The sequence below is a fragment of the Alosa alosa genome, chromosome 12 (assembly GCF_017589495.1).
Source record: "Alosa alosa isolate M-15738 ecotype Scorff River chromosome 12, AALO_Geno_1.1, whole genome shotgun sequence".
NCBI lineage: Eukaryota > Metazoa > Chordata > Actinopteri > Clupeiformes > Clupeidae > Alosa > Alosa alosa.
In genome coordinates, this window is record NC_063200.1 from 26,963,220 (window position 1) to 26,986,000 (window position 22,781).

General features: G+C 42.6%; 1 protein-coding gene across 16 annotated transcripts in view; it reads right to left on the reverse strand.

Annotated features, from left to right (window-relative positions):
- Positions 1-6,448: 6,448 nt before the first annotated feature.
- Positions 6,449-22,781, reverse strand: part of grin1a (glutamate receptor, ionotropic, N-methyl D-aspartate 1a) — a 29,064-nt gene continuing 12,731 nt past the window's right edge. For 4 of the 16 annotated variants that reach the window (XM_048258332.1, XM_048258331.1, XM_048258329.1 and 1 more), the window contains 14 exons: positions 22,170-22,297; positions 20,913-21,077; positions 20,166-20,284; positions 19,316-19,428; positions 18,617-18,765; positions 18,005-18,162; positions 17,161-17,322; positions 15,777-15,886; positions 15,231-15,376; positions 14,817-14,873; positions 11,151-11,177; positions 10,259-10,369; positions 8,726-8,856; positions 6,449-6,837 (listed from right to left, as the gene is read on the reverse strand). In XM_048258332.1, coding sequence (XP_048114289.1) covers positions 6,783-6,837; positions 8,726-8,856; positions 10,259-10,369; positions 11,151-11,177; positions 14,817-14,873; positions 15,231-15,376; positions 15,777-15,886; positions 17,161-17,322; positions 18,005-18,162; positions 18,617-18,765; positions 19,316-19,428; positions 20,166-20,284; positions 20,913-21,077; positions 22,170-22,297 — 1,631 coding nt within the window. In that variant the 3' untranslated portion in view covers positions 6,449-6,782. The remainder of the gene's footprint in view (positions 6,838-8,725; positions 8,857-10,258; positions 10,370-11,150; positions 11,178-14,816; positions 14,874-15,230; positions 15,377-15,776; positions 15,887-17,160; positions 17,323-18,004; positions 18,163-18,616; positions 18,766-19,315; positions 19,429-20,165; positions 20,285-20,912; positions 21,078-22,169; positions 22,298-22,781) is intronic. The other 12 variants (XM_048258343.1, XM_048258341.1, XM_048258344.1 and 9 more) reach the window with 8 other exon arrangements.

A 22,781-nucleotide genomic window follows, 5' to 3' on the forward strand; every position in this document is an offset into this window, starting at 1 on the left:
TTTAGCAGGCTACGGTCTGGAATTTAATTTAATAGCCTATACACGGGTTTCCAGTTTACCAACAAAACTGCGCGCGCAGCCGTGGGGCAGAAGACGCTTGGTGGCCGTCCACAACGTTAAACTTAACCTAAATAGTCAGCTGCTGTAAGCTACAATCGGATTTTTTTGTATACCCCTGTTGTCTCAATGATAATAACATCTCATTTCAGACTATATTTCAAAGTTTGCCGTTCATTTGCATTATTAATATAACATTGTATTTTGTCATTTTTGGCGAAGACATGCATTTCGTTAGGGATATTGAACATATTTAACATTATTTAACCATCGTGATTTCGAATTGGTGCAGTTTTCAGCACAAAAACTCATTTTATTATTTTGCTCTTTTGCATTGCTCTATGCCAGGGGTCTCAAACACCCGGCCCGCGGGCCAAATCCGGCCCGCGTCCTGCCCAATTCCGACCCGCGACGAATGACAAAATAATAATGTAATCCGGCCCTTGAGGCTATTAATTGCGACAAACAACGATACTGATTAAAATAGACGATAGATCCAGGTACGGTGACAAATCTCATTTGTAGGCCTACTCTGCTCCACTATGTGCAAGACATCCAGAGCTTGATTCAAACCCAAAATCGCTGCGCAAAATCGTAGGCTATTACACGCGAGAAACACAAAGACGTGCATTTGTAATGACTCGGAAGCGATGCAGGCCATAGTGTTGCAGAAATTGAAGCAGAAATTACACCAAATGTTGAAAAACGTTCACGTGTGATGAAGTCTTAGGTAAGCTATGTTATTCACCTAGGCTATTCTAATTCTGAAGGAGAATATCCTTTTGGAGATGATGATCGATCGTCTATGACAGTGATAGTCACGGTGCGTCTGTGAATAGAGGTGCGTGTATACAACGGTGTCCACTAAGCATACCATGCTTGTTTCGACCCTCTGCCCAACATAGCTTGGAGGTTGCAGTGGTAATCGTGATGATAGTGTCCGTAATGGATGTGGTACAGACAGCAGGGCTAGTAGAAATAGGGCTCTAAAGAACTACAAAGTCACCCGCAATATGATGCGAACTTCTGGGTAGGCCTACTGCAGATTACCCGCGATAGGAACTGTTTGACCAGAATACTTTATTGTAGGCCTATATTGTAGTAATCTATTACTAAACCACAACATCTTAGGTGTTGGTATACATCTTAGGTGTTTTTCCTGTTAATTTGTTATGTGGGTAATATGAAAAAAGGAAAGTAAACCTGCTTAAATATGTTCATCCAGTATTTACTGAAAGGTGCATAATTTGAGGTGCTTGCCATCCAGTGACAAATTAGATGGGTAAATTTACCCCCTTCATAAACTTTTGTTTTACTCAAAGATTTTTACATTTACAGTATAACTTTATCTCTGACCACTTTCAAGCCATGGCCTTTTACATTTTGATATAAAAATCCAATGGTGTTGCTTTCTTAACCCTGATGCCTAGTTTGCCAGGTTTAAAAATGTTATGAGAGGAAATATTTTGATTTGGTGTGAAACACACACACATACCTGTTTTTTTATGTTTTTCATTTATTTTATAATTTGTATTAATATTTATTTTATCATTATTTTATTTATAAGCTAAGGTTGCTAGCACATGTGTCTAAAACTAGATAAAACACTTGCACTTTCTGTTTGCAGTTTTGTGTGGTATTTGAAAAAAAGAACATTGCATTTTCAGAAATAGCCGGCCCTCCAATCAGATGACGTTGGCAGAATTGGCCCCCAGCTCATTTGAGTTTGAGACCCCTTGCTCTATGCTGTTCTATGGTGCTTTCTGCCTCTTGGTTGCGCACGCATGTTTTGTGACGTTGCATAGAAATCCATGTATTGTTGTAATGGTATGATAACTACACAGTTTACACAATAATTACACTGTGTTATAAATATTGTATAAAAATGCATTTATTGTCTGTCAATTACCCAAAATTGTGGCTCTGTGTCTCATTGAACAGTAGCTTATTTAATGCATTCTAATCCATTGTCAATCACTTCCGGGAACTTTTTGAAGTTTACATGAACCACGTGACCTTAACGAATTTTGAACACCCATTGTTGCAACTGTACCTTTATATGGCTCTGGTTTGAGCAACATGGGGGCCCATCAGGACTGCCTATGCAGAGGCCCAGGGTTTTGTGCTACACCCCTGCCTGTTAGATAGATAGATAGATAGATAGATAGATAGATAGATACTTTATTGATCCCCAGGGGAAATTCAAGGTTAAACCTTTTTTGTTTGCAGGTTTGTTAAACCTGCTTGGCCTGTTTCAGTCTTATCTTTAATTTCCCACTCAGGCATCATAGCTGGTTTAAGATCTCCTACCTATTTACAGTTTTTCCTGCTTTTACCTGCTTAAACAAACTGGGAAACACTTGGTCTTCATTATTAACACCTTCTTTGCACACCAGAAGTCATCTCCTGCAAATGTACCAGACAAATGAGAAAGAAATGACAGACATGGCAATAATGAAGGCTGAAACTCATCATTTTGAGAATTATGTTTTGTGTCGTCCAGTGTGTTGTGATGGATTGAAATCACACAGTGATTTGACTACAATATGTGTAGCTTTTGCTGCATGTTTTAAATGTTTTGAGAGAGTAAGAGCCTTTTGCAAGCAAAATGTGCCATTTGGCCAGAATGCTTTTGTTCAGACCTGTGTGTTAATTGTTTTGAAAATGTCAGAGTTGACACAAGCATTAAAGCGAACTGTAAAGCAAACTGTAATAGGTATCTGATTAGAATTTAGCATTTAAAAACTTGTCAGGATTTTGTCTGGATCTTGATATATGTCACACTGCAATGTTTGAAGGCTATATTTGTAGTCTAATTGCTTTTTGACTTGCAGGAGGCAGCACTTAGGTTAAGCCACACATTCATTCACACTCACTGACCCCGGGAATAAGGTGAGGCGAAGCATGACTTGTCATAATTTCCAGACCTTATCTCTGGTGCCAGCTTATTAACATTCACATCAGTAAGCTAGCAACGACACGGTTGTAATGTTGAGACCCTATGAATGTACAAACTACCAGGATATTTTCTAACTCAATAGGGGCTGTATCAGTCATTGCAATGACTGAGTTACCTGTTAGGGCACGATTAAGCAGGATTATTCTATGGGCAGTGTCTGAGCCATGAGACACAAGCTGGTCACACTTCACAGGGGCCCAGATAATCAAACAGATCTACGAAAGAGAAAGAGAGGTAAATCGAGTCAGGGTTCTCATTTTGTAACATAGAACATAGCGCTCTAGAATCTTTGGTGTTAACTTATTTGGAAATTTGAAATGTGCTTTAATCAAAGTAATAATTAATCAAACTGCATAACGGATGGAGGCTAAATCTGGGGCCCTGTTTAGTCACCTGCAGGCCTACCATAGAGGGTCCGTCACAAACCATGGGTGGTGTTCCTTCACCCTTTTCATCATCTGACTGCATCCCTGCTGCTGGTTTGTCTCTAGGCAATTCATTAAACTTCTATGGACTTTATACTCGATTATCACTGAGTCTGCAAACAAAGGTGTTAGCGTCCGAGAGGTTATTTCCTTTAGTGAATGACAGAGGTTCAAAAAGCCATGGGGCACCAGGGCCCCAGACAACACTTGCTACAAATTTTCATTTCATATTTATTATACAGGAAAGTATTTAAAAGTAACAAAGTTACAGTTTAAAGCAGGCCTGACTCAGTAAAAAACTGATTTCCAGCAGGTTCCTGTTCTGCAGCACATATAACAAGTAACAGGGACAGGGCACATCACACATGTAGGGCACATCACACAAATTGGACTCTCTAAAGGGAGCGAGTGGTGTTAAATTGGTCTCGGTTACCCTCGGAATAAACTTGCAGGGAGGGTAATTTTTGTCAGTTATTTTATGACTATACTTTATGACTGATGACGGTAAATAAACACCCGTGATAATCTAGAAGAAGTTTCTGTTTTCAGCTTTCAAAATGGTGCCCTAATTTGTTATAGTTGCCATTGCATGTAATAATAATCTAAATATGATTAAAAGTTGCGTACGATCCATGAAGAGCCAAGCATCTCTGCCTGCCAGTGAGTTGGTATGTAGGGAATGGTTTGCAAGAAAGTACCATGGGCTCACAGCCATTTTAAAATGCTTCAAATCACAAAATATATATTCTTACACATTTAAACCCGATCGACTTCTAATAGATGCTACAGTGTTGGTGCCAAATATGCCTTCTATAAATCCAGATCTTTTCTTTGTGGCATAGAGACCATCAAAATGACACTGTGGACATCTGAGTGAGGTAAATCGCTTTTTAATTTGGCACATAGAAATATATTTTATTTACAATTTATTTACCATATGTGTTCCATTAGAATATTTGTCTTATCCAAACTACAAAGAAAATCAATTTCTTGTTTGACCTATGCATTTTTTTCATAAATAAACAATCCCTTTGCCAGTATTGCATGGTATGGGGGAGCTTTTGTGAATGCATGTAGCTTCTAAACATACTGCCAGCTCCTCAAAACGGACATTTTGCCTCAATAGCATGATCAAGTTAAATGCTATGTACAATGCATTCAGAATACATTTGTTTGGATAGCAGGGTTGGTAGTGTAACACTGCGTATTAATTGATCACGTGCATCATCATTACATATCCACAAACCATAGAAAACTTTCTCAAAACACTCATGCATAGGCCTGTATGAGAAAAATGGCCAAAACAAACAGAAATTCTAACACAAATTCATAGATGTGATGACAAGTCAAACGATTGTCCTGTTTACAACTAATCAGTGGTGGCTCAAGGACAACACATTTGAAATAATAAAAAAACAGCCAAAAGTATAAGTAAGTATGAACAGCAAAATAACAGCTTAACCATTTACATGGTTCAGACAGGTGTTTCTTACAGTATTTCAAAATTCAATGTGACATGAAGATTAATAGGCTTTGAACTAATTCCATAAAATATATGCAAATGCATGTCTGTACATATTTTCTCAGTGTCATGTGAGGGGATGGTATAGAAAAAACACTTCCCATAATTAAAGTGCTGTGTTGCAAATTGCACATCTTTTTTGGGGGTTATCTGTGTGCATGTAATCTGTGTGTTCTGACACAGCAGGGTTTTTTCTCTGCCTCAGTCTTCGGGAAACGGCCTGTTTCAACACCAAACCAAAGCGGACCGGCAAATTCCTCTTTAAAAAGCAACGATCCTGGGTTTTTTTTCTCCAAAGGTGGAGACACTTGGTAGGGCTCATGCAAAAGCCAACCTGGGGGCAAACCACCACTGGGAATGACCGCACATGGTTAGGGTTTTGCATGAAGGACCAAGAGCTGGTTGGATGCTAAACCCGGCCCTTTGATGCACCCCAGAAGAGAGTGAGGCCTAGAAATACTGTGCAGAAGATCACAGGCAGAGAGAGAGGTTATATTTACACACAACGGCGCACACAGTGACTTGACGTATAGAGAGAGAGTGTGTAGATGGATACATATATATATATATATATAAGTAGTTGAAATCTACCATTAAACTGGCAGTAACATAAAAAGAGGGAAATGTGTAGTGACGTATATCGTCATGCAAACACGCATCACTAGGTCCTGCCAAACAATCCCCTTTGTTGAAATCTGCAAGTTAGTTTTGATGGGGTCAAAATCATTGGTCTTAACTGCGGAACCATGCATTCTGTGCAAGTCTGTGCAGTGCAAAAACATCCCAATAAGATATGAAGTGTCTTTGCAAAGGGAAGAGTTAGTGAAAGTCATTCTTATGGGCTCACTGGTCAGAGGATGTTATTAAGTACTGTTAATAGCTGTTCAAATATCAGGTATTGTCAACAAAGAATGCACAAAACATAATTTGCACCATGGATGTGTTTACATGCAATCCTATCTGCTATATTGACTGATTACATATTAAGATAGCAAGTGTGTATATGGTGAAATTAAAACTTGTCTAGTGCTTAATAAATGCAAATATGGTTCAGATGTTGAAATGAAGATAGATTAATCTGAGAAATAATATTGTCTGCAAAAATACAATAAATACTACACCTAAGATCATACAGATTATACTGACTTGGAGAAATAAGAACAATAATGGCTTTAAATGAGTCACATATCTGAATCCCTACAATATGGGTTTGATATGTACAGTATTGTAAGTCTATGTATTAACTGTATTAACATAACATATTTAACTAATTAAATCCATTGTACATATTAAGAAAAAATAAGAGAAAAAATATCTACAGACTAAATAAACTGAGATTGAAAGTGCATTGTATAAATGATCCCGGTCTGTGTGTGTGTGTGTGTGTGTGTGTGTGTGTGTGTGTATGGGTGTTTGTGTGGCTTTGATTAGGCTCTAATCTGCAGACTCAGAGGCTAGTGCAATGTCAAGCATGGGTTCTGACAGCTTCAGTGTTCTGATGAGCATTCCTTCCCTGCAGGGGGGGTGATTCTTCTCTCGGCTCCACTGGAAAGTGCCGGGGGGTGGGTTAGGGGGGGAATGTCAAGTTTGGGGATTGAAGTTCAGCGTCAGTGTTCAAGCTGTGATTGACCCATGAGTCGACAAGGGGGAGCTGGGAGTGGGCCCACATCTCTCACCCCTTCCCCTTCCTGTCGCGCTCTCTCTCTCTCTCTCTCTCTCTCTCTCTCTCTCTTTCGCGCTCTCTCTGTCGGTTCGGAGTGAACATCTCCTCCCTCTTCTCTCTCTCTGTCTTTCGCTCTCGCTCCTTACACCACCGTGCTCACAGACGGGTCGGACAGGTTGAGCTGCCCAGTGATGTCTGTGGGTGGGTACTGCTGCGAACATAGGGGCATAGAGAAGGGAGGAAAAGAAACAACAGGAGAGGGGGCTGTCAGTTCACTTGCTATGCAGGGTAACCAGTGACCACATACTTCAACAGACAAACCAATGGTTCCTTCAAATCCCACCAGAGGTAATGCCATTTGGAAAACTGATCAAATAGTGAGTCTTAAAATAAAATTTATTACAAATTTGGTAATTCAATTGGGTGCTTAGTAATGGTGCACATGAAGAAATATTCAGTCGCACAACCTTATGGTGGATATATGAGTTTTTAATCTTTTTAAAATCTTGGCCCATATTTTATGGCAATTATACCTGAAGTGGGTTGGCAGAATCACAACCAGGAAGGGAAAAGTGAAGTCCATTGTGTAAAGCAAATTTGATATTTAAGGGTTTGTCCACCTCATTATTCTAAAGTTATGTAATAAGTTATCAACAAAAACTTGTACATGAGGTTACCGTTATTAAGTTTGACACAAGCTTTACAGATGGAGTCCTTTTTCTGTTCCTGAAGTGAACGACTCTGAAGGACGACAGTAAATTCTCACTCAAGGGTCTCTGCAATGCTGGGTGTTCTGAACACCCAGATGCATGCAGAGAATCTGTTCACCGGGTGGGTATCTCAGAAAGTGCTGTGAGAAATTCAACTGAAGCAGTGAGCCATAAAATTGGATACCAGTTATGGCAGTGACCACAGATTACAATAGTAAGGATACTTCCTCCACAGTGAAACACATCTTGTGGGTAGTGATTAATTCCTTATCTATTGTAAATGTGGTACAAAACCTTTAAGCACTTTATCACAACAGTTTTTTGTGAAGCTGATCAAATTGTCCTGAATGGTATTAATTTACCACATTGCTATTCATGTCTCTCCATATTAGAGGTCTGTTTTTCAGATTTTTCCAGCATGTTTATCAAATGATTCAATGGACTTTGATATATTATCCGTAATAAAATAAATCTAAAACCATTCCTCATACTAAAATGATCTGTTTAAAGCAGATACTACTAATAGATTTCTTCCTTCACAAAAATCCAAAATATAATTTCTAATGAAATTAATTTTTATTCTAAAAGTGATTCTCTTTTTTTAGAAGCAGAATCTATTTTTTTGTATTGCACATAATCTTTTGCATGTTGCATAATTATTTTTGTTCTATGTTTGAATCGGTGATGGAGTGCTCCATCAGGGCAGTGCATTGCCCACAGGACAAGCTTACACTGCATTCACTTTTTAAGAAAAAAAAATAAAACTTATGATGCAACTGCTACGCTCTGAGCCTGGCGTTCAGCGCCATTCCTATATTGCCGAGAAACCACTTCTCTGGCGCGTTTGTCAGCAATACTGGCATGTGCCAAATGGCTCGCCTCACACAGGGCCCGTGGAGTTGCATCATCGTCATCCGAATGCTTTTCAATACCGCTGTCAATAAAAGTGCTCATTATCACTGCGGAGGTTCGCTGCTAGCATTCCCAATGCTCATTGACCACAGTGCCCCCCTGCCGAGAGACAGTGGATCAAGAGAAGACACAACACTTAAGACTACCACCACTACCACCAGCACACATCGCTTCTACTACTGTTACTAATGACCAACGACAATCAACTACTTCTACGGACAGATAAAAGAACAGAGTTGGCATGCTTGCAGAGGAGGAGAGGAGCTGTGTGGCATGTGAGTGGAAGGGGGTAGGGACACTGAGACTCAACAGATCCATAGATATCCATTCATATAGAAAAGAAACAACATTGATATCAAAAGAAAAACGATGGGTCAGGAGAAACGGATGGCTGCAACAGGGGTTAGTGCTTGTTTGGTTGTTGTTGTTGCTGATGTTGTTTGTTGTTGTCGTTTGTCTTCTGCTGTCATATGTCACCTGGTTTGGGCGCCTCCTCTCCCTGTGGTTTGATTTGGGTTTTGTCTCCCTCTACCTCCCTCCCACCCAGCATCCACAAATCTCCCACACTCATACAACTGACTCCTGCCCGCGGCCGGAGGCTCACACACCTGCGTCACATCAGGGGAGAAATAACACAAGATGTCTACACAGAACTGTACAACCAAAAGAGAGAGAAATCGCAATGATGAAACCTCTGTGGTTTCGAAACCAAGGCCAGGGAAAAAAGAAAGAGAAGTGAGGAAGAAATACTGTTGCGTGCTCCCCTGGTGTTTTCTTGCAGCAGCAGCTAACCATGCTTTCCTAATGGCAAGTGGTAATTAGGGAAGTTATGTAAAAACACTCTGGGTCAACTATATATGGTTGCAGAAGAAACAAAGGGCTCCAAAAGTGTCCTATTTTTGAGATAACACTAAAAATCATTCCATATCTTCCCATAAATCAGGACCATAGACTAGCTTAGACTAAATTTGGAGACCTTTTATTCTTTGGCAACTATAAAACTATAAATTAATATAGAATAATATGGCCAAAGTATAGCATACAATTTATAATCTATTTGGGTCCCAGTAAACCAATTTGTAGATGGTACCATGGAAAATTGACAATAAGAAATAGAATAAGAGCAACTGAAAATTATGATTTTGGATCCTCAAAATAGATTATTCCTAATTTCAACACATGCAAAATAATATAATTGAAAACAGAGTTCTGGAAATGATGATCTCCTGTTGAAGCAAGGAGGTTAGTTTCACCCAGTATATTGACTTCCATCTTGGATAATGTCAGGGACGGTGTGTTGAAATCAGGCAAAATGCCACAACATCGAAACATGCATTTCCAGACAACAAATGCACTACAAAACTAAATGCAAGATTCGAGTGACATAGAAACTAGTTCATAAATACCAAGGTCAAGCAGATTCAAGGAAACAACATAACAACCACAATCAAAAGAATACAAAACAACACATGACAAAACAAACCACAACATAAAAATCACTGAAATGAACACAGCGCTGGGGTAAACAGCAGCCCAAACATCCCTCTGGCTGGCCCTTCCTCAATAAAAAAAAGAAGTGGGAGAAGTAAATAAAAGTAAAGAAATACCACTTAAAACAACACTGTAGTTCATGTGTTCGCCCCCCTACCCTGCTCCACAAACCCTCCAGTATTCCAGAATCCCCCAGCTGAATGCTGACCCTGAATCCTATCCCTCCTGCCTGCCTGTCTAGGATCCTTAGGGGGGCGTGTCCTGAGAGATGGTGTCTGAATGGCAGAACGATGGCTGACTGACAGACACGTGGCCATGGCAACAGTCGCCATATGTGATGTGTGAAGGACAACGCCCCAGTGGAGATGCGACAGGAAGAGAAGACGGAGAGAGAGAGCGAGAGAGAGAGGGAGGTAAAGTGAAAGAAAGAAAGAAGAGAGGGATGAAGAGAAAACAGAGACAGAGGGAGAGGTTGAGTGATAGAGTAAAGGGGAAGGTGCCGTTTTGTCTTCTCCTTACCGTGTCTTTGGAGGCCCTACGTCTCTTGATGCTGGAGGCCAGGGACGTACTGATGGACCTAAAAGAGGCTTTCTGTTTGGGGTCGGGCTCTGCTCTACCACTTTTTCTATCCTAAAATAAATATACGCACAACAATTATTCATGGTCTCGGGCTATGCCACACAGCTAGTGTCAGTCTACCTACATCCTTCTGACCCCATCCCATCAACCCCCTTTAGCCAGCATCCCTACCCTTGTGGGCTCATTCCCCATTTATTGCGTTAACGCATTCAAAGTGCACATGCACTCACTGTTCTGTTATCTCACAGAGGTGACCTTCAGATGGGGACCATAGCATGACTGATGCCACTCTGACCAGTCTCTGAAGGGACGCATTAGCGCTCGCCCTTCCATCCTCTGGGACTGGGACGCTCCCACTCAAAAGATGGACAGACACCATCTGATATTATGATGAATGGGACGCTGTCTGTCTCCAGCTTGTCTTATCAGGGAAGAGTGTTTGATTGATGGGTGTGTGTTTGGCCACGAACAACCAATCACTATATGCCACTGCTAAGGCATCTATATCCCTAATTGAGTCAACCTTACCCAAGATCAACACAAAGACAAAATAAACAAGGCTTCACATCAGCTGGGAGGGACGATCTCCTCTTAACTGTCTCACCCAGCTATTCCTCTGCAGCTATGGCACTTTCCATTCACAACAGTATAACAATGATTAAAACAAGGGAAAAGAAACATGCTCCAAGAGGTTTGGCTATTTGGACCCCTCTCCCTTCAAGCGTAAACGTGGCCCTCGGCTACTCTCAGACCTCTCCTTATGATGCGCATGAGACAGACCAAGACTGTGGTGTGTTTGTGTGAAATAAAGGTCATATTAAGGTATCCTTACATCCTGTGTCTCTACAGAGGAAGAGGGCTGCATTGGGGGGGAGAAAAGAAAAAATAAATGAATAATCATCTTATTTACTATAAGATCGTTATACTCTAAGATTTAGAAGCGAAAGCTGAAGGAACGGAAAAAAATTGTAATAATAAAAAAAGAAAAGAAAGCAGCTTGCTGCAGAAATGACAACATCAAAAGCCAAACACTTGAAAACCATACTGGCAGATATATATAGCATGGCAAGCAATAGGAATGAAAAAAGACAAATAAAGAGATTCATATCAAAATGGAGAACTATAAAAGCCCCCGATATTCATTATACCACTAGTTGGGTATAACGGAAATTCACCTCACACACGTTACACCAGACTGGTGTTATAATTACAGCCTACCTCCTGTAGGATACAGGTTTGAATATCTGTAATCATATCTGTGTATCTGTATCTGTAATCACTACACTATTTCAATAAAGTACAAAATAAGCTAAGTATGGTGGCCACCAGGGGGACTAAATAACAGAATCTAAGCCGGAAAGATACAGTATTGCATGTAATACTGTTCATCCATTTCTTTACTGTCTGTGGTAATAGCTAACAGCTAGCTAGCAGTGTGATGTGAATTTCTGGTTAGCACATGCAGCAAAAGGGGGAAAGGAATAGAGGCGAAAAAAGAACATTGTATATACTTCAACCCAGGCCAGCACTGGACCAGCAGGACATCCCCTTACGTCAGGTCATATGGTCAGTGTTCTCATCTCTCTTTAGTTGTTTTTAGGGAGGGAATGCCATGAGGTGTGGCTCAAGGAAGTAGGGGCAAAGCGCAATCTACTGTAGATGGTGGCAAATTATATGGACAGTAGTGGCGCAGACACACCACTCTACTGCACTCATGGGTATGTAAATAAATTATCACCTATGGTTGAAAAAATGTATGGTGAGTAAAAAAAGAGAAATAAATGGAATATCTGTAAGAAATGTGAATGGAAAAAATTAAAAACTACAAGTGAATTGTAGGCCTAGATAACTGACATTCACATTTAGGTTACCTTTTATTGAAAAGATGAATGTTACTTTACCCGACAATCTTTAAACCTTTTATTGTTCTGATTTCTTGAAGACATCTGCTAACTTGATTGATGTGTAACCCTGACCAATGGCGAAGTGCTGCTTCAGCACAGTCCCGGCTCTGCCACGCATGCTACACCAATTGGAAGCTGCACGCTGTGACACATGTACACTAATTAAGATCCATTAGAACTCTAGGCTTTAGTTCCAATCCTCTAAATTAGCTTCCTTCTTTGCTTTTTTTTAGTCCTTCCACCAACTGTCTTCCTTTCATCATCTTAGTAAAATGATGAGTCATAATGTGGATGTGGTCCATATAGCTTGAAGTGATACAGCTAATGTGTAGCTGAAGCTATTCAAAGGAAGAAGAAACCACAGGAAACTAATTAGCAAATGTAGAGAATTTGGACAATAGCCTCAAGTGTGCGTCTTATAGCCTCCTTACACCAAACAACTTTGACAAGATTTGGGGGGGCATTAGTTGAAAGACTACAATTTTTCAAGAATCTTTCCCAAATCTTGTCAAAGTTGTTTGGTGTAAGGTGGCCATTAGCTGTGATGTTAGCTTAGTTATGGGGAGCCCTTAGAGTCCAACAGGCAAGCTGCTGTGGACTTGGAATAGCCTGTCATAGGCATCAGCAGTTGATGACTGCTCTCTGCCTTTCACATTAGCATGTACAAATGCAAAAGGAAGCATTGTGTAATGCTAACTGGACTGTAGCTCTCTGGACCCTTTCGATTCAATGAAGTTGAAATGTCATCACTTCAGCAGGCTTGTTTCCAATTTGCCCATGCCCACTCCTTCAAGTGGTACACTTCTGAATAACTGCTGCTCAGGACAAAATGCTAGTTATTTGCAAGGGTGCTATTGACAAAGGGGACAACAACAGCTGAGAAACATACATGCACTTTGAGACCTCTCCACAGTAAAGCGAAGCTGACAAAGCCTGGTGCTGACAGTTATACAGGTAAAGAGACAGGTTATTCAGAAGTGTACCCAGTCCTATAGAATTACGTATAATTCATTGTACACAAGTGCAAATGAGCTTCCATTTGCACAAGCATACCGACAGATATATACACGTAAATACACAGACACTGAGACACAAGCAGTCAAATAGATGGTTTAGACTGACTGGGGAGTTCCCAGAGACACAAAGAGACCATGCATACTGCTGATCTGCTTGCTACACTGCATCCCAACTCCAGATGCATCTGCAGTTGTAGCCACACTGATGTCTCCGCTACCTGAGATCCAGTTCCAACATACTAGAAGGGATTTGTTCAACTACCTCAGGAGCATGCAGTGTCACACAGGTCAGCAGTTTGTGCGCGGTTGTCCTCCAGGTAGGGAGGCTACATGCATTTGTTAAATGACAAATGTGTGCCTGCCTACACATAGATAAAATACACACAGAGACATATAGAGTATGTGCTGGACTGGAGGCAGCAGACAGACAGACGCTATCCAGTGGAGACCTGGCGCTGCCCTGAGGCAGCCAAGAGACTGTGATTTCCTTACCTGTCTTGGGCCCCGCTGCCCGCTCAACAGTAGCGGCAGGGGAGCCCTTTTGTCAGACATGCACAAAAGACCCAGCGTGCGGCTGGTTGACTCCCGCCGCCCACCCGCCCACTGATAGCACAGTCTCGCAGTGCACGCTATTTGACTTGCTTCCTCTCAGACAACCCCACCACCACCCCCACCTTCTGCCTCCACCGCCATCCCTGCACACCCCCCCCCCTCTCTTCTCCTGCTGCTTCAGAGAACAGCAGTGGGAGAGGCCAGAAATAGCACAAGGATGGAGAGGAGGGGAGAGACCTCCGATCCCTCCCTGCCCCGCCGGAGAGATTGGGGTCGGGGAGAGCGGATAGATAAAGCAGAAGTCGCTGGGCTATAGCATCTTTATTCTCCGTTTCTTTCTACATGCTTGATGAGCCAGAAGCGATGTGCGATTTTAATGGATTTTCTGTGAAATATAGATGGGCTTTCACAACGTTGCCACTGTGTTTGAAATGCTCTCCCTGCCTGGTTTTCTATTTTTAACCTCTCTGATGGCAGGCTACCTGAGGTGCTAGCGGGACTTGAGCTAAAGCAGTAATTACATAGGGGGCTGAGGTTTATTCACTTCGCTCCAAAGAATCTGACTTATCAGGCCAAAACAGTCTGTGGATTACCACTGATAACAGCCTTCATCAGCTGTGTTATGTTGATACGTTATGTGCTATGTTGCCTTGAAAAAAACTTGACAGTTACTTTCTCTCTAACAGCCAATGTGTGTAGTCTTGTTTGTTTGAATCTTATGTGATTTCGTTCCAAACAGTGAGGGAATATTTTAGCTAATCGTTTTGGTGACTTATGATGACAACTGTTATATTTATGCAGTGTTAATGTGGTGTTAACGATGTGCGATGTGTCATCACATGTCTGTTTTGTAGCCCAATCTTTCAAAATGAGAATAGCAAAAACAAAATGAACAGCCATGATTTTGAAGATGCAATTTCATCAGACATTTACAGTTAGAATAGCTTAATTCACTTCTTGATGAATTTTTTTCCGCCTCAAGTGATATGGCAACAGAATTAGCTTAGCTTATTGTGTATTACGTACTAAAGATGGCGTTGCAGCTGCGCCCAAAACTTGACTTCCAGAAGGTTCCTTACTGTCCTGTTGGGACAAACAAAAGACAGTGCTCCAGTTTTGGACAGGACTGGAGCCTAAATAATTCCGAGGTTGCCTCAGGCTTTGCAACTGCCACAGTTTGGTCTTTCACCAGAACAGAGCAGCCTTGACCACACGACTGTTCCAAGAACTGGCCATGGCCCAGTGGGAATTTATAAAAAAAAAACTCTTTTTCCACACTGGGCTAGCCAACAGGAGTTGGAACGAACAGCGAAACTCGTGGACCCCCGGACCGCAGGAAAGGACAGGAAGAAAGGGAGGCATTGAGGGCCCCCTGTTAGAGCGAGCGGTGGTGGGAGAGAGGCTTCCCTCCTGAGGGGGTTGAGAGGGAGAGCGCCCTACCTGCAGGTTCTTCCTCCACACATTGACGGCCGCGAAGGCCAGCTGCATCTGCTTCCTGCGGGCGTCTTTGTGGCGCTTGTAAGCGATCTCTATGAAGATGAGGAAGATCCCCGCCGCAATGCCACCAGCCACCAACATGAATACGCCTGGATGGGGGAGAGAGAGAGGGAGGTGACACTGTCAGACAGCAGCACACCACACACAGACACACCGACGTGGGCACGGCGCACAAGCACACATCGAGAGAACAACTGTTGTTTTGTGCCACCCAGGCACAGGGAGCGTCTTTATCGATTGCCACGGTCACAATCCAGTAACAGCGACTGCTGTAAAGCCATGCAAGTTCGGCATATTTTCGCACTGACATGAAAATACGACTCAAAGTAGATCACGGAATGTTACAACACCCACGGCGACAAAGAAATAAAGAAAAACAACAGCAAAAGGGGAAAAGGAATTGGACAAAAAATGGCTACAGTACCTTACCACTGCAGTTTTTGTCCAATCTCTTTTAGATTACTCTGTCTCGCGAGAGGACGACCATACCTGCCATATTCTCAAAGGTGAGTGTGGCTGGTGCATTGCTCCGAGAGTCACACTCCTGGTATCTCACCCAGGTTTTATCTAGGTCCTCCATGAAGCCGTTTTCATGGGAACTGTAGGGGGTGGGGGTGAGGGGAGAAGAGTCAGAGGTTACTTTCAAGATCCAGAAATATACCCGCTTGAGCAGCCATGAGATGCTCTTTCACCTACGATCAAAGCCACGAAAACACACGCACGCACACACACACACACACCCACCCACACACGCGCACACACACACACACACACACGCGCACACACACACAATGCTAACATGACAGCTGAGACACTTAGCCACACATACTAATGCACAAAAATAACATTCATAGGCAGACAGAGTGGGGTGGGAGAAGGGGGGAAGGGGGGTGTAAAAAAAGAGAAAGACGATGAGAAAGAGATAAAGAGGTGAAGATGGAGGGGTGGGGAGGGGAGGGGTTAAAAGGCAGAGGTGGGAGTAAGTCACACACGTGTCTAAAGTAAGTCCCAAATCACTGAGCTGAAAATTAAACAAGTCGAGTTCATCAAGTAAGTCAAGTCAAGTCATTACTCAAGTCAAGGCACAAGTCAAGTCATGTAACACATGGACGATCTACACAGATTCTAAAACTAATATTCTAAAATTAACTAATATATTCACGCACGTCATTTATCTCGATTTTGCTTTGCAGTGTTTGGAAACATTGAAGCTGTTGGTATTTCCAGTTTGCCTGAATGCATACAGTATTTTGTTAAGCAATAAGTCCCAAGAGGCTGTGGGATGGTGGTTTTAGAACAGATAAGGGGCATTGTTAGGCATGACAGAAAGCAGAGAAAACTGAATTATCAATTAAGAAATAATTAAAATTTCACACTCTCTACTCAGTCAGTGTTTTTATTTCAACACACACCGCCAAATACCACAGGGTTACATTATGAATCTAGATTCTCTTTGGATGAGTCTTAAAGTGCAGGGCTTCCCTTTGTGTCTCTACTGCATACTGGCAAGTTGCCAGGTTTGCATACATTGCACTAATCATCACTCAATAATTTTTCAAGAAGAAAACATATTGTCTCAATGTCTAAAGCAATGCAAACATTTCATTTAGAAAGTCAAGTCCTTTTGAGTCATTTGTTTCAAGTCTAAGGCAGGTGTCAAGTCAAAGTAAAGTCATATCTTTTATCAATGCTTGCGACTTAAATCAGACTCGAGTCAAGTCATGTAACTCGAGTCTCTCACCTCTGAAACAAAGAAGAAGAGGAAGAGAAGAAAATAACACAAAGGAGAGAGAAACAAAAAAATGGATTACAAGAGTGGGAACTTTTTTTTTTTGCGATGTTGTACTTTTTTGCAGCTTCGGCTGGGACAGACCTGAGGATTGCCAGGGACACATTCTGTTTCCAAGGGCTGTCCTTGCGCATGCCTATGCCAAAGCCCGAACGGAAAAACAGCTCTCCCGTGGTCACCAGGTCGCACTTCTGCGAGGCTTCAAACTCCAGCACCGCAGAGTCCCAGATGAAAGCATGCAGCTTGCTGTGGGGCAGGGGGGTTGGGTTGGGGGTTGGGGGTGGGGAGTTGGAGGGCATGGGAGGAGGGAGGAGGAGGAGGAGGAGGGGGAGTTACGATGCAACAGTACAGTGAGTAACAAGGAAATAGAAGAAGAAGACACACTTACGGCCTCGCGGCTTACCCCCGCTCCCCACCCTGTCACCGCCGCCTTGGGTTGGCACGCCGATGATGTTGTTGTTTGTGTGTATGTGCATGAGTGTGTGCTACCCAATTTGGGGTCCGCCTCCACCGTCTCAATAGGATGCGTTTTTGTTTACATTTGGTTTCAATTTCAAATGAAAGAAATTTAGAGTAAAAACCCAACGATGGACGAGAAATGACACGTCGTCCATGTGTCGTCCCCCATTGGACTCCATGCCAATTGCTATTTCATATTTTTTTTTTTTTTGGCTGGGACTGTGAAAACCCTGAAAAATCGGGGTAATCTCCCAGCTTTTTTCCTTTTGCTAAATTTGGGGTTAGTATGAGTGAGACATAGGTAGGCCTCTCCTGGGCTGAGTCTTGAGCCTGGAGCGCAGGTTAGCTGGCAGTAAGTGCTGCCGCTGCGCCCTGCGATCCCAGCGAGGCCCAGGACCCCTCGACTGACCGACTGACCGGGCCAGGCGGTGCGGCCAGACTGCCACGTGTCGACCCAGCGGTGACTCACTTGTCCCGCACAGCCTGGATGGCTTCGGCGGCGCTCTCATAGTTGTGCTTCTCCATGTGGCGGTACATGGTGCTAAGCTCCACCTGCCGCCGAAAGTAGATGTCCACCGAGCTCTGTTTCACTGTGGCGTAGATGAACTTGTCTGACGGGTTCCTCAGCTGCGGTTCGGAATTGTTTTGGATGGTATTTGTTTGAAATAATAGGGGAAAAGACAGCAAGAAACAATTATTTAGGATTCAAAACTATGGCTAGCTCCTGGTAACTTACAGTAGATATATTGTGAAAATGATTAGTGAGTCCAGTCTATACTACATAATTATAATAGCATTGGCTAGAGTGCTATGCTAGAGTATGTAATTGTAATGACTGTATTTTTAATGAGGAGTAACAATCTGATTTGATTGACTTGGGGTAGACTTGGAACTGTAGCAATGATACTGTCATCTTCCTTCTCACGTCAGTGATAAGGAGCTGCACCCAGATCACCACATGCGGCTCAGTTGTCAAGATCAGATTTGCTGATTGTGATAATCAGGAGGTGCTAGTGTGTGCTAGTGTGCTGAAGGTGCAGATGATAAAGTGGATAATGGGCCAGACAGGGGGAATGCGCACCCTTGGGTCATTGATGCCGGTGATGCGCTCCTCAGGCCGATCCAGCACTAGGAAGGCAGCCAGGTTGGCAGTGTACGATGCTACGATGATCATGGCGAAGCCTGCCCACACCATGCCCAGGATTCGCGCGGAGAAGCTGCGGGGTGCACCTGGGCACAGACAAGGGGCACACTGAGAGACCTGCGGATGCCTGGGAGAAAGCTCAGCCAATGCACAGACGCACATTAGAGAGGGTTACCCAAGCGAATAGGACATTTAAGCTGTTACTTGTGACATATGGGCTGTCTGTCCTTTTGCAAAGTGCTCTATCTTCACACCTGTCTGCCCCATTTAACTAGAAACCTCATCAAAGAACCCTGAAGGTCACTGAAGGTAATGACAGAGTTTGTGAAATTTGTTGGCTATATGGCAATCATCTACAGCTCTGGAAAAAAATGAAGAGACCACTGCACATCTTTCTATTGCTGAGTGACATTCGAATGAATTGACGGTCATACTTAAATTTGCAGTGGTCTCTAAATTTTTATATGACTGCCAACTCATTTGAATGTCACTCGGAAACCGTAGGATGACATCAGAAAAATATGCAGTGGCCTCTGACATATGATATTTGAGGAGATGGTCTCCTTAATGGCAAAACCAAGAGAGCAAAAGAGAATGATCAGGCAACAGACTTGGGTGCCATTTCTGGTTGGCTACCTTCTCCAATCCCAGAATTCAGTAGTACTCCCCATGAGAACCACATGGCTGACGATAACGTGAGGGCATCTTCTTCTTCCTCTTCACTATTCACTTTAAACCTTCCAAATGGGCTGGAGGGGGATTGGAGTTAAAAGAACACAAGTGACATCGCGTGAGAACAACTCTTGAAAAATGACTCAAGAAAGAAAAAAATGATAGATTAACAAACTAGACAAGAGATTGTCAGACTCCAGACATCACGACCTTTGACCCTTAAAGCAGAGAGGCAGAAGGAGAAACGACACAGATGAACAGACAGAGGTCAAAAGAGAGTTAGAAAGAGGGGAAGAAGTCGAATAAAAGACAGACAAAGGGGGACAGATATAAGTGCCAGGGGAAGAGGAAATAAAGTGAATGGCCTCACAGAGCGCAGTCAACCAACACCCCCATTTCCACGCCGACAGTGACAATGATGCATGGCCAGCGTTGGTCCTGAGGCTTAGCAAAAAAAAGACATTTTTTTCACCCCCCCCTAAGCACAGACACGCACGCACGCACGCACGACACACGACACACACACACACACACACACACACACATGTGTACCATACACTCACAAACCCTCATACAAACACATTCACACTCATACAAGCATACACAAACACACACAGACAAGCCATGTGTGTCGAGCTTGTCTCACAGGCTTCTATCCACTCTCTCTCTCTCTCTTTCTCTCTTCTCTCTCTCTCTCTCTCTTTCTCTTATCTCTCTCTCTCACACACACACACACACACACACAAACTCAGACAGACAGACAAACATCCACACGCACACACATACGTCCACACACATAATCTCCCCCTTGTACCTGAACCGGTCTAGTAGGTAAAGCATCACCGCCACCACATGCACCGATAGACCCACCAACAGCCACAGTGTGCTCTGAAAGGGCTGCATGAACGAGTCCAGCGTACTGCGAGGGATTTCCTGCAACACACAGCACACAAAGTTAGGCCCCCTCCCATGCATAGCGCCCCCTAGTGCACACACACACACACACACACACACACACACACACACACACACACACACACACAGAATAGGACATGGATGGAGGGACCAGTGGTAGGAGTTGAGTAAAGAGACTTCTTCTGCTGTTTACAAAGAGCACGATCGGGCAGCGGCAAGTGCTGTTCAGACCAATTTCATCACACACATACTTCTGATCAGATACATTTTTTTTTGTGTGAAGTTGTTCATAAAAAAGTTGGCTCATCCCATATATGTGCCAGTTGGCTTGCCACAGTGCAGTGCATCAGAGTCATTTATATGGAATGTTCAAGGTTTCTTTGTCTGAGCACTGGCAGAAGGACATTAGCAGTAGATTTCTACAAGTTATACAATCAATTGCATCTGTATTTTACAGTATTATTGGTAAAATAGTAGCATTTTTGTATATTGTTAATCCAGTATAATCTTTGAAATCCATCCATTGAAACAAACCAGATTAAAGTGATGCTTCATTGCCGGTTTTTGGTCCTATCCCTTTAAAACATGTACAACACCAAACAAAAACACACAGAAATCATGAATGAAGAGAATTAAACCTTGATACCTTTTTGACAAGGATGGTAAGGCCCTGGTACTTAAATGGCTTGGAGAATTCTATGTACTGGGCTCGTTCATTGTTTATTGTGAGCGGAGCAACAATCATGTCTGCCAGACCACCCAGGAGCTCACCCATCATTCCATTCCACTCTTTCTTGTTGCTGTTGTTCACCTACACAGAAACAGAGGATTTACAGTCACCTATCAAATTGCTACACTTGGCCTTACAGAGGGCTTCTATTTTGGTGGGGAGATATAAAAAAGGAAGTTAAAACTTTTCAAGTCAGAAGGACCTCCCATAGACCTCTGAAGTTTGCCTACACAAAGGACCCAAAGGTGCCATCTTTGTCCATACAAGGAGATCCGGATCTCCTTATATGGGCAAAGATGATACTCAGATCTGCTTATATGGGCAAAGATGGCAGCTTTTGGGTAATTTTTGTAGGCTAACTTCTGAGGTCTAATAGGCTCCCACACCAAGGGAAGGCTCTGAATTTGAACTGTAATTTCTGAAACTGTTTTTAAACTATTATTGCCCTATCATTTTCTGTTGCACTTAGTATACTAAAGATATTAATTACAATGTTCATGTATGAGATGTCAAGTGATACATGATGAAATTTGATGAGTCTTCAGCATTTTTTACAAAATATTTTTTTCAGCTTCTCAAGATTCAAACAAGCACAAATGGGCTGAATGCGCGTTTCTTAGTATGGGCTCTATCTGTGGAATTGTTTCAGGAAAAGCGGCATGCAACCCATCTTGCTTGTTTGAAAGATCTAAAGGATCTTGGCATGTCAACACACGCTTGGATCTCACCACCAAGCCACTCCAGGATAGAGGGATGGATCATATCTCTTTTTACTTCCTGTCCACACCATGGCAGGAGCACTGATCAGATCACTACTTTTCCATGGCTCTCAAGGTATACATGCTTCATGCTTATGTGCTAGGAGAGTCCTCTCTCAAAGATGGAGTAGCACTTTAAAACAGCAGGCAGTTAGCAGCTACCACAAAAAGGGTATTGATTTTCCGTAGCGTTTGAAAGTCAAAGACAAACAGCTGTCATGTTACTCTACAACAATTCATTAAAGCTCATGGTTGATATTGGAGTGTCAAGACCATCGGCATGTTTACTGTACAGGTTGTCAAATACGATTTTAATCATCTGCTCAATATGAACCATGAAAATTTAATTTCACAGCCTAAAAGCCTTGTCAAAATTGTTTAAATCCTTCATAGCTGGTCCTTCATGGTGACTCACCCGCTCCTGTGTTCCAAATTTACCATCTGCTACTAGGTGCACCTCATAGGTAAAGTTCATGGTCATTGCCAGCTTAATCAGAAGGTCAACGCAGAAACCATAGCAACACTGAGGTACAATTGGGCGTCCTATAATCAAACCAGAAAGGGATTGCAGTTTACATCAAACTGAAGGTTCAAATTGGGATGGTTTAATGATTGGATGACCATACACACACACACACACACGGTGCACACACTCTCTCTCACACACACACACACACACACACACACACACACACACACACACACACACACACACACACACACACACACACACACACACACATTCAACCATATACCCAAATCCAACCAGATATACAATCGTGCAGATAGGTTTAAGCAGGCTCACACTCTTCATAAATAGAGGCAATTGTTTTTCTCAAATTCACATTCTGCCTCGGGGGGCAAATTGAGAAATTAATCTTGTCTCTATCTTTAAGATACAACCCACACAGCTTACATAAGTGCTTACCTTGCCTTACCACACATACACACACACACACACACACACACACAGACACACCACACTGGTTCTACAAATACTTAACATGATTAAATCCACACACACACC